At 39.9% G+C, this 15,397-nt stretch overlaps 2 protein-coding genes across 3 annotated transcripts in view; one reads left to right on the top strand and one right to left on the bottom strand.

Moving 5' to 3' along the window:
* Positions 1 to 421: 421 nt before the first annotated feature.
* Positions 422 to 3,799, bottom strand: LOC121904145 (L-serine dehydratase/L-threonine deaminase-like). Its single transcript, XM_042421704.1, has 8 exons — positions 3,075 to 3,799; positions 2,791 to 2,947; positions 2,640 to 2,679; positions 2,408 to 2,547; positions 1,912 to 2,003; positions 1,230 to 1,457; positions 995 to 1,119; positions 422 to 900 (listed from the first exon to the last, which is right to left on the bottom strand). Exons 2-8 carry the CDS (start codon positions 2,941 to 2,943, stop codon positions 707 to 709), a joined length of 972 nt encoding a protein of 323 aa, XP_042277638.1. The 5' UTR covers positions 2,944 to 2,947; positions 3,075 to 3,799; the 3' UTR covers positions 422 to 706.
* A 9,256-nt stretch (positions 3,800 to 13,055) lies between these two features.
* Positions 13,056 to 15,397, top strand: part of LOC121903690 (tetratricopeptide repeat protein 28-like) — a 168,546-nt gene continuing 166,204 nt past the window's right edge. For both annotated transcript variants that reach the window (XM_042420990.1, XM_042420989.1), the window contains exon 1: positions 13,056 to 13,638. In XM_042420990.1, the coding sequence (XP_042276924.1) occupies positions 13,609 to 13,638 (30 nt within the window). In that variant the 5' untranslated portion in view covers positions 13,056 to 13,608. The remainder of the gene's footprint in view (positions 13,639 to 15,397) is intronic.

The following is a 15,397-nucleotide window of genomic DNA, read 5'->3' as shown; positions in this document are numbered from 1 at the left end:
TATCACTTCCCATGTGCAAATACATTGTAGTATGTCTCAACTGCCTTTAAATACCATGACAAGTACCATACATACCACGTACAGAACATGTGCTTTATATAGTTCATGTACACATCATATACAGTATACCCTACAACTTCTACTGTTCTTCTCATGTGTATTTTGGGGAGTGCAATTTATGAAGATATATAAAATCCAAGGGGAGGAATAAGATGCTTTGCTTATAAAAGACTTAGATGTACAGTATGAACTTGGTGCTTATGGAAATCTCTTTGTAATCTTGTGATCTTAGGAAATATCTCTTATATCTGAGGTGTAACTAACCAATATTGTCAAGAGAGGGAAATGATTCTTTACGCGCAATATTCAGAAATATAATTTATTCATATTTAAATACATTTTTAAGTACAAAAATAGGAGAACAACATAAAACCACTTTTACAAAGAAAGCAGGCTAAATACACATGAATACAATCTAAATGTATCTATACTTTTTTTTTGGAAAGACAACTACCTTTACCAGAGCAATATCAGATTTTTACAAGAACAAAACATCCCTTCAGCATGTCACCCTCACATCTGTCGGTCTCTGTGCTCAGAAGAGTTTCACAGTCTGGAATGATTCGGTCTATGGAGCACATGAATCATAGGTTTTGGGATTGAGACCAGCTGATGGAGGAATAGAGGAAAGGTCTGGAAGGCCACGCTAGATAATACCAAGCTGTTTTTTCAGCCTCCTTAGCTGCTCCATGCTGATGTTGTTGCCTCCGCACACCACAATGACCACAGGGCCCAGGCTCCGCGCCAGCTTGTCCTCATCCTGCAGCCTTTTGATGATGCCACTGTAAACAGCTGCCAGAGCTGCACCGCAGGCGGGCTCCACCAGGACCTTCTCATCATCTACACATAGAGGAGACACCAGGGGAAGATCAGTCTCATGGCTACTTCTTGTTATTTTAGAGTGTGCGTCTGTTAAGGCTCAGATCGTACTCACCTACAAAGCTTTCCACAGCTTTCACAGCCTCCTGGTCTGTGACTACTTCTGAGAAAACTGTGTGCTCCCCCACCAGCTTCAGAGTCTGTGCAGAGACCCTTGTCAGGCCCAGTGTGGTTGCAACACTAGAGAGCAAAAAGAAAGGTCAGTCTTAGACACAGGAAGAGGAACTGTGTGAGCAGAATGCAAGATGATGGTATTTAGGTGTAATAGCATCTATGACTAAGGTACGTACCTGGTAATTTCAGGTAAAGTGACCAGCTCTCCGGCCTTCATGGCTGCATTGAGGCTATGTGCTCCCAAGGTTTCCATAGCTACAATGGGCACATCAGCCCAGTTGGCACGGCGCAGTCCCTCCACCACTCCGTTCAGCAGCCCTCCGCCTCCCACCGACAGCACGATGGCTCCTGGCTTCTCTGTCATGTCTTGCTCCAGCTCCTTCACCAGAGATGTGTGGCCCTCCCTGCAACACACAAACACAACCCTGGCCCGTCAGTTTACTGGTAAAAAAAACCCCCAAAAAACAATGAATTTAAAGTGTGTTATAAAAGGCTGATCATATAAGTAGCCCATGATGTAAATTATCTACGGTTGTGTCTTTGACTGTGACATTCACTGTGTACATGAATTATCTTGGGACCCCTCAAAGTTAGCACTGTGATAAGATACAGTGTGTCTGACATAACACCTCTGCAACTGTTCTATGAGATAAGACAGGTGTTACTGTCAGACCTTTGCATATTTTAAAGCAATTTCATTCCCCTATGAGTGGGGGAGAATGTGTCTTATCACTGCTCCCTCCTTCTCTATCTACTGACAGCAGAAAGATTACTTTTCATAAATTTCTCCACAGAGTACACAGTAAAATGAAGTGCTGTCACAATCCCTGAGGGGAAGACAGGCTGAGGCTGTCTCACCAGATGAGAGGATCATCAAAGGGGGAGATGAATATCCAGCCGGGGTTGTTGGCCACAAGTTGCTGTCCGTATTCAATGCTTTCATTGAGAGCCTGAAAAACATGAGGCACAACTTCAGTTAATCTGATAAGTTAGATTAATATCACAAAAGTATTTTTTACTGATAATAACCATTAAAACAAATCTAAATATAAAATATCAGGAGTTTCCTTCTCTCCATCCTAACTGGATGTATTAAAAACAAAGAAATATGAATGAACTGTTGCACAGATAGATTCTCTACATGTTGCTATTCATTTATTCTCCACTTTGGTTACATTTCTGCGTTTGAGTGTTAATCTTTAAAAACATTTTGATTGTTATATTCAGCTTCAATTCCTACGTTATCTGCTTGTGTGTTCTTATCATTTTGTATTCTCAGTCTGTCCTAAAAGTCATACTTGGGTGTACAAAATATGTACTGTGCATCTTAAAAGTAAACAACACATGAACTAACCTTGCCATGGATGACCACGGTGGCGCCCTCGTCCTTCAGTCTCTCCACTGTGGGGTTTGGGGTGACACTTGGCACGACGATAGTTGCAGGAACACCGAGCTGACGGGCAGAATAAGCTGCAGCCATTCCAGCATTTCCTCCTGTTGTGAAACAGAAGAAATTAAACACCTAAACAAACATCAACAGAGGAAAACAAAACTCTCAAATGGATTTTTTCTGCTTTGCCGCTCACCTGAACAGCAGACGAAACGCTCACATCCTCTCTCGGCCCACTGGAGAGAACCAAAAAGACACATTACAGTTAAGGATCTTAAAATCACAGGTGGTCGACACAGGACAAATCACATCAATACGTCACCACGGCACAGAAGAGAGTAACTCACTGTTTTGCAGAGGTGACCGATGCCTCTTATCTTAAAGGATCCTGTGGGCTGTGATGAGTCCAGCTTGAGGTAAACAGAGGTGCCTGCCACTTTAGTCAGGGCAAGACTCTGCCTTACTGGGGTGGCCACATGAAGAGGCTGATGGTTCTTCATTTCACTGTGGAGCGAAGAAGCAGTGAAAGACAATGAAGACAGTCTGTCAGATGTAAAACATCAATAACTGTCAATAATTATAAGCTATTATAAGAATGCATGCATGACCTCTAATGCTTGCTTCAACTCACCAGAATCAGATAGATGACAGGATATTAAGCTGTGGTGGATATAAATGTTCCTTATTCCTTTGCCTCTTGCAGCTCAAAGTGCATATATACCTACATGTGCCATGGGCTTGTCAAGGAGGCCTACTTGCTGACCAATCAGCGTCAGTCATGCTGCCACCAGGCCCCGCCCACTGACCGCGAGATGAATTAAATTCCTCCAAATAAACTTTTTGTTAGACAATAGAGGCTTTTTCAGGATATGTCAGGATCTGGTATAAACTGGAATACACATATTGTCTGCACTGGTGTGACTGGGGGGACGTTGCAGCAAATAGGAGCAAAAAAAAAGACGAATTTCCGTTTCTTGCTTTCATAATTAACGAGAATTACTTAAATTTAATTGTCTATTTGATAGAAAAGGTGTAAAAACTCGTGAACTTTAAGCAACCTTACATAATTTCACCCTCTTCTCGCCTCCCTTGAAACACCCCCATGACATTTTTACACGCTGTCCTCTGCGTGTTCTTCTCCCCTCTAAAGGAAGTCGCAGGCACCGCTGGCATTACCAAAAGAGTCGCTACTATTTCGGCTCCCACTTCACTACCAAAAGCGGGCTCCATGAGCAGCCACAGCACGGACGGTTCAAACCTGAATGATCCGGTGTACCAGTGTGAGCTGCTGTCCCTGCATGAGAGGAATAAAATGATTTAAAGTGAGGTTGATCAGTATATCTATCACAATGGGCAAGAAAACATTATACTGAAGGCAGTGGTGGAAAGTAACTAAGTATATTTACTCATGTACTGTACCTAAATACAATGTTGAGATGCTTTGATTGAGTATTTCTTTCTTTCATTTCTGCTTCTTTATTCTACATTTCAGAAGGAATATTGTAGGCTATATTTTTTTTTACAAAGAAAGATGAAAGTCTGCACATTGTAGCTCCCTTAGATGCAGTTTATTGACACTGAGACATCCACTAGTACACCAGACATTGACATTGACTCTGAGGAGAGAACTTGATACTCTCACACCAAAGGCTCTGACTGAGGACTTTAATATCAGACCATTCCTGTGATTGTTTATTCGTTGATGCCATGATCTCTTCAGGTGTGAATTCATTTCTGTGCTGTTGATTAATATCTGTATTATTTTATGTATGATTTTTCATATTTGGGTAGACATCTGATGGTTGGTTATTGTAGACTCCTGTTTCAAAATGAGAGACATTGTTTTAGAAAACTGGTGGATGTCTCAACATCAATAAACTGCATCTAAGGGAGCTACAGTGTGTGGACCTTCATCTTTCTTTGTTCCATTGTATCATTAGTCCACCTCCTGTTTGAAGTTTATGGGATGTGCACGTCTGCTACACTTTTTGGAGGCTATATTTTTGCACATTTACCTGACAGCTCTGCAAATTAAGATTTAAAAAAGAATAATAAATATAAAAGAATATTATTTTATAAAATACGATGACAAAGGAATGTGATGTAACAGATTAAATTGCCAGATGGTATATAAAGAACTTAAAATGAGCTCCATCAGCCACAATATTAAAGGTCTGCTTACAGGACATTGCATCAGCAATAATGATCCAATGCTTCCTGCAGCATAATGAGCACTTTTACTTTTTATAACTTTTACTTGAAATATTTCTACAATGTTGTATTTCTTCTTTTAACTACAAAGTTAACCAACTGAGTACTTCTTCCACTAACCGACCTCATTTAATAGATGTAGCTTATAGGTCATTCTGTCAACTGTTGCCACTTAAACACCAGTATAGCAAAGTTGAGTTTGAGAGAGAAAGGGAGAGAGGAGTGTAGATGTATAGATATACTGTTGACAAGAATAGCCTCTGCAACCTGATAAAGGAATCTTAACATGCAACACAGTATATCAAAATGCAGCAAGTGGCCTACAAAGGCTGCAGATATAGCCACAACTATGAGGAGCACTTGATATAAAGACTGAGACCAAACTTTATAGCAGACAAGTAGGCCTACGGAGCTCAGCAGCCTGTTAGAGCATAATGTGGGTAACGTTTTACAATACACGCCATCAAATTGTACTGCTCTAACAGAATTAAGAAAACAGGAGATTCAGAAGTTGTTAATCAAGCTTGGTCTGTACACATCCACACAGTTCTGACAAGAGGCCTAACTAGTCAAGAAGAGAAAACATCAGTGTGGACAGGCTTCAATAAATAAACCAGAGGCTCATAAATGATCAACCCATCACCAGTCTAACAATTCTTTTGAAACAGAATTGTGCATCCAGAGTTTTTAAAAGAGTGTGAAAACCAAAACTTCCAAAAGAGGTCAATACATTAAGCAAGAATAATGCAACATGTTTAGATCATTCTTCACTGATCATTATGCTTTAATGCATGAATCAATTCACTATGTGTCACAAATTACTGCTGCTCACTTTAAAAAAACAAAGATCAAGTCACTATGAGTTTTATTTTTTTCAGACTGGTGGTAAGATGTACACATCTAGGCCTACATACTGCTCCATGATTCATCATGTTTGATACACATCTGTTCACATTAGGGGCAGATGTGTTTATGAGAGTCAACTGCTGTATTGGAAATCTTGTGCTTTTTCATTTTCAGTTCCTTGGCTCTGCCTCTCTCCCTGACATGTTTTGTCCTGCTGTGCCCTCAGGTGGTGGAGGACTGCTACAACAGCCAGAGGGAGCACAGCAGGGGTCAGCAATTAGGTTCAACCATGTGCCAGTTTTTTCAGGATTTTTCATTGCAGCCTTCCATCGGTGCAGTGGAGAGGCAGACCTAACACGGTTAAGGACTGTATCTGAGAGGGAAAAAATGTCACCAACACACCATTTCTGATTAACTGCCAACCATTTGTGTTTGTAAAGAACAAATCTGTTATGGTTGCACAGGCTAAAGTTGTGGAATTCACATGTTAAATTTTAATTTCTGGCAGGTTTATTAGACTTTGACATAGTTTTAATGCCTATCCTCATGTGGGGGCAGTATTAGATGTTACAAGATTATATTGCAATAATTGGGATTGTGTTGATTTTCTTGTCTGCAGTAGATTTGTGAAAAAATATGTAAAAGTTTTGATGTGAACTATGAAAGTGAAAACTGTCAGGGCCAAATATGTTTGCTGCAGGGCCGGATTTGGCCTACAGGCTGCTATTTGCTTACCACTGCAGTACAGCTTTGCTAAACATGGACCAAAATTGTAACAGCTGACCACTTTGCCCAGTTTCTAATCCAGTTTTACAGGAACAGCAAAGTAAAACTTGTAATCTCTAATTAGCAGCTATAACAGTGAAATACAAAGATTTCAAGTTCAGTTACTTCGTGCAACTTATTTTGTACAATATTTGACTGCAATGATGGTTGAACTGTGATAAAATATGTATGTAATGTATGTAATATGTAATAAAATATTCAGGCTAAAGCAGCTGCTTGCACCACATGCTCAGGCAGCTTTCATGGAGGACAGCTGGTTTGATGAGACGGCAAATTATTATCAGGCCTGTTATTATGACACATTATTTTTCTAGATGATCATTCAGACACACATTCAAATAAAATTAACTTTAAGTTTATATTTCACTTAATGATTGCAGACACAGACCATGGATACTCCTATAATGTAAAGACTGAAAGCACATTTTATAGCAGACAGGTAGATACGGGCTTGATCTCGGGCCTTTTACAGGTTGGTTGGACGACACTGTAGATCACACAAGTGAGATGTGACTGTAAAAACAGATGTGCACAAAATGGACCAGGAGGATTGCATGGTTGCTATGTTTTGTCTCCAGGTGCATCATCAATTGAATCCTTTGGGGAATATGCAGCACTAAACCACAATACCGACTGACATGATAACGGCCTTGAGGTGGATTCAGTTTTATTACCTGACCTTGAAGGCCTCTCTTAAAGAAAGCTGTGTCAAAATCTAGTTTTATGACCTTCATTATTTAATTTTTGTGCTTACATGTTGCATATTCCTAATTAATATTCATTCAGGTTACCACACAACAAATTTGTTAAAAAGGGGTTAAAAGGGGCCCAGAAGCAACAATGTACTGTTTGTTCCTGTGATCTGTCTAAATTGTTGCATTATATGATTATGTTTTTATTTTTATGATAAATGTGTTTTTTTAAATATACCTGGCTGCAACCAAATTTCCCCTGGTGGGATAATAAAGTTTGACTTGGCTTGACTCATTTAAAGTAATGTCTTTTTCAAGGGGAAAGTTCCATTTTGGCAGAAAATGCAGACATGAAATTCACATTATTCAGTGCTGTTTGTTGCATTTACTGTATTTGTAAATCCTCACTCTAACATGTGTGTGTATTGTTGCAGTTGGATGTGCCCATCCACCTGCAAGAGCATGACTATTGGAGCGGAGGAAGAATCTCTTGATGTCGGGCAGACAATCCAAGGAGGCCTGGAGCTTTCGGCTAGTATCCCTTGCTACAGGCAGGGACAACCAGGTTAGACATATGATTTTCATATTTTAGATAAAAAAAAATGTATGTTCCAAATTGTGGAATTCAGCTTCACAAAATAACAAACACAGCTCACTATATTGAATGTAGACTACTGTATGGGCCTGTTGCACTGCTTAGTGGACTCATTTACATTGCAGTAACTTTCCTGTTGAGTTTCCATCAAATTTTCAAGTTCAAATTCATTCTTATTGTCCTTGAATTGAATTTTTGTTGCAGTAAGAAAGGCTGTACCTCTAAAAATCCCGTAAAATGGATAGAATCTGTGAATGATTCCTCTGCATTGTGTTTAACGTAGATTTTTCTTTTGTGAGATTGTAAAAGTTTGTTGAGTAAGATGTTTACTGACATCCTCTCATGTGTTGCTGACCTTTCCAAAATATCAGCACTCTGCTACATTGGTAAACTTCCGCCAGAAGAAGAAGCAGACTTTTGTGGCCCGTCTTTCCAAACCTTCTCCTGAACTCCTGGAGGTGCTGAATTTGGTTCCCACTCCAATCCGTAATTGCTCAAGATTTTTCTCTTGTGAAATTTAAAAGTATGTTGTTAATTAAGATGTTTACTGACATCGACTTGTGTGTCGCTGACCTTCCGCAGCTGCTGAATTTAAAAACAAAACACCAGCACTCTGCTTCAACAGCAAACCTCCCCCAGAAGAGGAAGCGGTCCTTTGAGGTCTGCCCTTCCAAACCTTCTCCTTGAATTTGATTCCCACCTGCAGATTCTGGCAGACAGCTGTATCCCGAGCCTCCACCTATGGCCTCTACTGGCAACCAGAGGATTTCGACTTCACTTGAAGATTCTACTAGATAGCCTTTACTTGGCAGATGAAGACCCCACTCTACCTGCAACTATTGCCACCCTTCACCTATAACTTTTTCTAGCAAGCTACAAATCCAATCTTCCTCCAGTCTACAGTAGCTCTATCCTCCACCTACAGTGTCTGGCAGCCACCATTTACTTCTTTCTGCAAACTTCAACCAGATGACAACCTGAAGCAGCTCCAACTCTCGCCTACAGTCTTTGGCTCCCAACTTAATGCAAGCTGCATCCCCCGCTGTGTTAGTATGTGTAAAGGGTTACTAGTTGCAATATTCAATGAAGACAAGCACTGGGTAGCTTTGCTTTTCCCAAGCTTTACCCCTGTTGTTTTCTATTCCAGGTCCCCTTGTTGCCTTGAGTAACCTTCTGTCACCTGTTTCTCCTGCAGCACTCAGCTGTTTGTGATGTTACATGTCTTTCTCAGGCCATACCTCCCTTGGAGTTCAAACTCAAGAAGATCAGCCCTGCATCTGATGAAGCCATGTTCTACAACCTACTTGTAGTGATTGTAAAAGGGAGCATCCCCACCGAAATGAAAGTGCTTCCAGACTATCGAGACAAAGATGTTCATAAAAAGGAAAGCTAGTGGTAAGGCTGGGATTAATGTACAAATTTGCTTTCCCCTGACAACCATAAGTCTTTTTTACTTACCTTTTCATCTCTCCATTTCAGCTTTCAACTGACCCATGACCTTTACAAAGAAGGAAGTGGTAAACTGGAGGAATGAAAGACAAAGGAACTGAACTACATCTGAGAGTCATAATAACACATTTACAGTTCATTAACTGGTTATACTTTGCATTATTCCAGGCAGATGGTCAATCAATGGAGTACCCAAAGGCATCATCAAACAGTCCTTGGGTCAGGTGTTAGTCATAACAAACTCTAACATGGCATGTTCCCCAAAGAAGTCATGAAGAAACAAAAGTAAGTAGTAAGTTTTAAATATTTTAGCAAGATCAGCAGAAATTCATTACATGCACCCTCATTTATTATTTATTTAAGTTCAAACTCACTGTTTTACTGTAACAGGAAATGGGAGATTCTTTCATTTTGAACAGAACTGAGAAAGTTATCCATGTGCTGAGGAGGAACTGTCCTATTGCCATGTCAAGACTTGAGTGGGAGAGCAGGGAGCAGGGACACACTCAGTATGGTAAACACAACCCTTCAGATAATATGCAAAAACATCATAGTGCAATAGCGTGATGTTTATAATTAAATTAAAGCTAAATAAATTAAAGCTTCTTATCTGTTTGAGTGTACACCATCTACTTCTTTTCACAGGTATTTCTATGTGTTGTGTGAAGGAAAGACACACAACCATCAATATTAACCTAGATTATCTGGGAAATGGGACTGAGTTGAGAGTTCTTTGCTGAGAGCTCTTCTTCCTCCCACACAGACACACAGCACTCAAGGTATAGTAATCAGTGTGATAAACAGAATATTTGGCAGTGTCTCAGTGTCTATTCATGCATTTCCACTGAATCTGATTTATCTTCTACTCTTCTACTTACAGTATAAGAAAAAAAACTGTCCTGAATCTATCACTCTAATGATCTAAAATTATCTTGAATGTTTGGTGAAATGTTGGAATATTTGTTGATTTTTTTTTGCCTTCCACAGAGGGTCATAAACAGGAAACCTTTTATACTGTTTCTATTGTTTAAAAAAAAAGAATTTGAATTTTGTTCCTCATTAATTGTTATCTTTGGATTCTAAAATGAACTTGAATGTGCCACAGCTATAGATGATTGATATAGTGTGATTGTGAATGTATTCTATTGACTCTTCATTAACGTGTTAAATCAGTTGTACAGAGTAAATTAATACCTCTATCATCCCTTCCTCATCCAAGAAACTACAGTATATTCTTAACCATGTCAAGTTATTGTGGATGTGTCCATTTCCAGTGTCTTCAGCCTGAACAGCAGCACTGCCTCCTCATGTGTGTCTTCTTCACCTTATTCCTCCTCCACATCCTCCACATTCACCACCAACTCCTACTGTAGTGCCTTACATTTCTGCCAGTTAACTTGCTATGTTACCATCACTTGTATTTGTTCTAAGGCCTTTGCACTGTTGCTCAATAAAGTCTGTTGGTCTCTCAGTCATCAGATGAGTCATTTGAGTTCACAAGAATTTGCATAAAACTGACATTTTGATATTTCTTAAAGAATATTGTATCTAATTCTAAATGCTCTTTTCTTGTCAGACACTTTTCTCTTCTTTATATATTGCCGTCTATACTTATTAGCTTCAATGAGCAATGCTAAAAGTGATCAAGAAGCTATTGTGATGGTATGTTTAAACATATAAGGACTCTTGTTCTCCACTTTAAAAAGGCCAGCCTTTATTCTTTGACATAAAGAAAGATTGCTAATTGTTAGCTTAGCTTTGAAACATAAATTACGAGCATTTAATTAAATTTCACTTGTAGCGACAAACCAAGCCAGTCTTCAAGCTTCAACACACTGGATGTTCATTCATCTAAAAGAAACCTTGAATGATGCATTAAGTTTGATGTTACTGTAATATGCAGTCAATATTGCAAAACTATATTCTTCACATTCAGTCTTTATCACTGCTGATCCTATACTCATTGGCTCATGGTTGGTCCAAGAGAGGCATTGTGTCCATGAACACCATCACATAACGTCAACAATATATAGTTTGACTGGTACAAAGTTGCATTAGTCTGCTTCATTTCCTGGTTTTATTAGAAATTATGTGTGTGTCTGCAAAATTTCAGTCTCAGTCTTCAGGACTACAAATAGTCATGTAATAATACATCTTCTCAAGTTACCATTAAGGCTGCAGTTAATTTTGGAAAATGCTACAGAAATTCTGAAAAAAAAGACGTGAAATACCTTCAGGGGTGGGCAGTATAGAGCCCTGCTTAATTAATTTAGTCTTTTCAGTGTGACATAGTAGAGCAGAACATTTCTCATAATTTCAAACAGCACAAAGAGAACTAAATTTTATTGCTTTAAATAAAAAGACAGCAAACACACCAAAATACACAATTTTTTTTTACAGGCACTGCACTTTTAATTTCCAGAAAGAACCTGAAACAACATATTCTATTAGATGATGAACAGTTTTCTCTAGAATAAAAGCTCTGCAGTGTATCTGGACTCCCAGTGTTAAAGGTGACATCAATAAATGACTCTTATAAATGTGACAATCATGCTGGCAAACAAACTTGTGTTTTGGGCAATTTGGCCCACATCAGACCTGATTGTTAATAAAATCATTTAAACTGTAGGCCTATGATAAATTGCTTAGTTTATTTGACACCAGTGGAGTTTTTTCCCATTTAAAGAATACACAGTATATTATCTACAAACCAACAAAAAAATAAACAGTTGCTTCATATTTCTAGACTAATTGAAAACTCCACTGTGACTTAAAACCATATGTACAGGATTTAAAACTTTCTGACTTTGATGCCCCCCAGTGGTAGTATCTGTTGACCTGTGGCAGACAGCACTGCAAACCGATGCACTGATTTATTTCACCTTAATATATCTCAAGCTGTGGCATGCACAGCAGAGAAATAGATTCAGCAGTGAGCACAGAGGTACCCCTTTTTGCTTTATTTAATGGATGTATGTGTTCTAATGGAAGAATTAAATGCTTAATTTTTGCCCTAATTTAAAAAAAAGACTTGTCAGACCAGACACAGGTATAAATAATATCAATAATGATGGCATCATTCAATTTAAGTGCACTAGCAAGCCATGCTAATCAGCTAGCATGCACAATACCAAGGCATTGGAACTACTACAGCTGAATTGTCTGCAGCCATGTTTTGGAAATGTGTCCATGCGTTTATCTCCTCAACACTGAACTACTGCAATGCGCTATTCACAGGGATCCCTGACAGGAGCATCCAGAAGCTCCAGTACATTCAGAACAGCACTGCCAGGATCCTGAAGAGTGTGAAAACACAAACATATAACACCAATCCTGTTTTCATTGCACTGGCTCCCTGTCTCCTTCAGGACTGACTACAAAGTCCTGCTACTCACATACAAATCCATCAACTGACATGTGCCTCCCTACCTACAGGCACTGATCAGACCACAAACCTCCACCCGCACCCTCAGATCTGCCAGCAGCTTGCTCCTCTGCTCCATGGGGGATCGAGCCTTCTTCTCTGCTGCACCAGGCTTGTGAAACAGCCTTCCTAACCATCTGAGGGCAGCACAAACCCTAGGCTCTCTTAAAAAAAAGACCTAAAAACCTTTCTATCCAGGAAAGGCTTTTTCATCTTGACTCATATTATTATTTTCTTTATGTTGTGTGTTCTATGTTATTAATACTGTAGAACTTTTAATTTGTACCGTACTTTTCATTCATAGTAAACTCAATGTATTTTATGTTTTCCAACTTTGACATAACTGAAAGCCTGCTGTAAAGCAGACATGGTGATACCAGACAACCTGGGACCCTTGACTGTTTATAGTATCTTTATGTGTCATCTGTTAAGATATTGTATGCCTATATATTTATGCTTCTTATGGCTGCAATATGATTTTTTGGCCACTTGGAGGCAGCGGAAGAAGCTAAAGGCACAATACAGACATGCCAGCTTAATGTTTCTGGCCACCTGATGAAAGTAAATCCAATCCTCTCTCTCTTTAGCTCTGTTGGTTTACACCAACTCCTGAGGGAAATATCTTAGTCTGTCTGCAGGTAAAATTGTGGGTCTGCAGAGAGGTGCCCCTCTCTCACCCTCACCCCTGCCCTCACAGAGTCTAGACACGCCAGTGACATGACGGTTACCTCTATTTTTTTGCTTTGGACTCCCACGTTATAAATTATTCGTAACCCTTTAAAAACCAATAAAAGTAAAACCGAGTGATAAACACATTAACTTAGTACTTTTCCTTTCCTGGCTCAAGCTCCCACAGACCTTCACGCCTCCCTCTGCACAGCGCTCACAAGTCCGCTATGGCAACAGGGGAAAAAAGACACGAAAAAAAGGAAAAGATTTGACAACATGGCGCACTTTCCTTGAGAAAAGTTTCTCCTGAACGCCACACAGCTCTGTCTTTGTGGATTTTCCTCGCAGTTTGTCGACAATTGCACCGCAACGTGGACTTTTTCGGTTACATTTTGAACACCTCTTGATGCGTAAACAGTCGATTAAAGGTCAACAAGGAGTGTGATGGGATGAGAGCGATAACCCGTCGCACAAACCAAAGCAGTCAGACAGGATGGAGAAGCAAGCGACTCTGAAAGAAAAGGTAAATAGACTAAAAAAGAAAACAACTCATTTAGACGCTGTCATGTTGGCTGCCTTTTTTTTGCAGTTGTTGGCACATTATTGCTCCATGAATAACACGTTTTACTTCGCGTCCTGGACAGGAAATACCAAATGACCATTCCTGCGAAAACCTCATAAAAGACGTCTATCGATTTTCCAGTCATGCATACTGTACTGTGCTACACAGTGGATGTGTGGGCTCTGCTGGCGCCGACAATAGCCAACATAAATGTGATTTAAAAGTCAATGGGAAATCATACAGATTGCAAATAGGCTGTAAACCCAAAACCACACGTATTTTGTCATTGCATGAACAGAAGAACTTGCCCTGCCAAGATCCTATAGTGGCAATAGGTTTATGTGTAGTGCCATAGCCAAATCCACATCATTTCCCAACCAAAAAAACTGGCAATGTATGTAGTCCAGACTATATTTGCCTTTGGAGAGTAATCTCTGTCTCTATTTCTCCTTATGATAAAGTTGGTAGGGTATCCTCTGTATTTGTCTAGGCTCTCATGATCCCTCCACCCTTCCTGCCCAGTACTGCCCACATACAGGACAGCAAGCAGCCCCCCAATATGTTGCAGCAGATGAGACAAACACACAGAACTTCCTGTAAATCACGTTGATTAGTTCCTTTTCTGTGCACAGCCCTGCTAATCAGTGAAATCAGCGGGTGGAGTGTTTGTTTGAAGGGAAAAACCTGCATGCTTTCGGGCCCTGGAAGCACTAATCTATAATAGATGCTTCTCCAGGCATTTCTTTGTGAGCAAGCCTTTGAATGTCAGTGTGCGTGACAGTGCTGTCAGCTGTGGTGTGGACGTCACTCCTTCCCTCAGACTGTTTGTGTATTTCGGAGAGGTGAGTTGCCTCCCCGTTGAATTTACTGCAACAGATTCAGCAGTAAACGCTTGTTTAACCCTCCCCATGCACACATCCCTCTGTTTTAGCCTGCCTCTTTATGAGTTTGCAGCATATTTGATCTTTCAACAATCTACAGGAGTTGCATTGTCTTTTCTAGCTACAGTATAACACTTTGAAAGGTTTCAGAGTTAGGCCAAAGTGATGCAGGAGAGCGATTCTTCCGTGATAATGAGATTATTAATGATTATAACACAAGAGAAGAACAAGTAAATGTGGCAAAGATGAAGGTCAAAGCTTGCAAGAAAGCAACTGATTGGTGCTGCATTGTAACTTAATGTTGAATCTACTTGATACCCAAAGCCCGCATGTCTGCTGTTTCTACTCCCCGGGCCTCTGGAAGTAATTACCAAGCCTGCCCTATCCCAGAATTCAGTCCGAGGAGGAGGTGTGGTGAGAAAGAGGTATAATGGAAGCTCGCCCAAAAAACATGCAACCAGAGATGAATTTCATGATTCAGTAACGCTCAGCAAACCGTCCCTGTTAACTGGATATGGCACTCATCGACTTAATCAATCAGACTTTATTGGTTGGATGCAGTTAAGACCTACAGTAAGTCAATATGATAATTGGTCTTGCGTTCAAATGGTTTGCCTGCCAGCGGCTTCAAAATTCTAACAAGTTGGATATGAATGGGAACAATAGTGGATTAAATCCCAAATTAATGCAGCTGACCTTGCTTTAAGGTGTTATCTTGTTGTAGGAGGTGAAATATCAGTTTAATGAACGTGTCTCTTTAATGAAGACGTGCAGGTCTTTCAGAGGTCAAAACATTGAGCAACATCAGGATCACTTGGGTCCTCTTTTTTAAAATAGAA

Source organism: Thunnus maccoyii, chromosome 9, assembly GCF_910596095.1.
Source record: "Thunnus maccoyii chromosome 9, fThuMac1.1, whole genome shotgun sequence".
Classification (NCBI taxonomy): Eukaryota; Metazoa; Chordata; class Actinopteri; order Scombriformes; family Scombridae; genus Thunnus; species Thunnus maccoyii.
Note: the sequence above shows the minus strand (reverse complement) of the source record. Positions and strands in the feature narration are given on the sequence as shown.

Excerpts from the sequence above, each read along its gene's own strand:
- LOC121904145 (XM_042421704.1), bottom strand. The coding sequence starts at position 2,943 with ATGAAGAACCATCAGCCTCTTCATGTGGCCACCCCAGTAAGGCAGAGT. Across the intron at positions 1,458-1,911 it reads TTTGATGATCCTCTCATCTG|GGAGGGCCACACATCTCTGG; the intron begins GTGAGACAGCCT and ends TGTGTGTTGCAG. Across the intron at positions 1,120-1,229 it reads ACTTTACCTGAAATTACCAG|TGTTGCAACCACACTGGGCC; the intron begins GTACGTACCTTA and ends TTTGCTCTCTAG.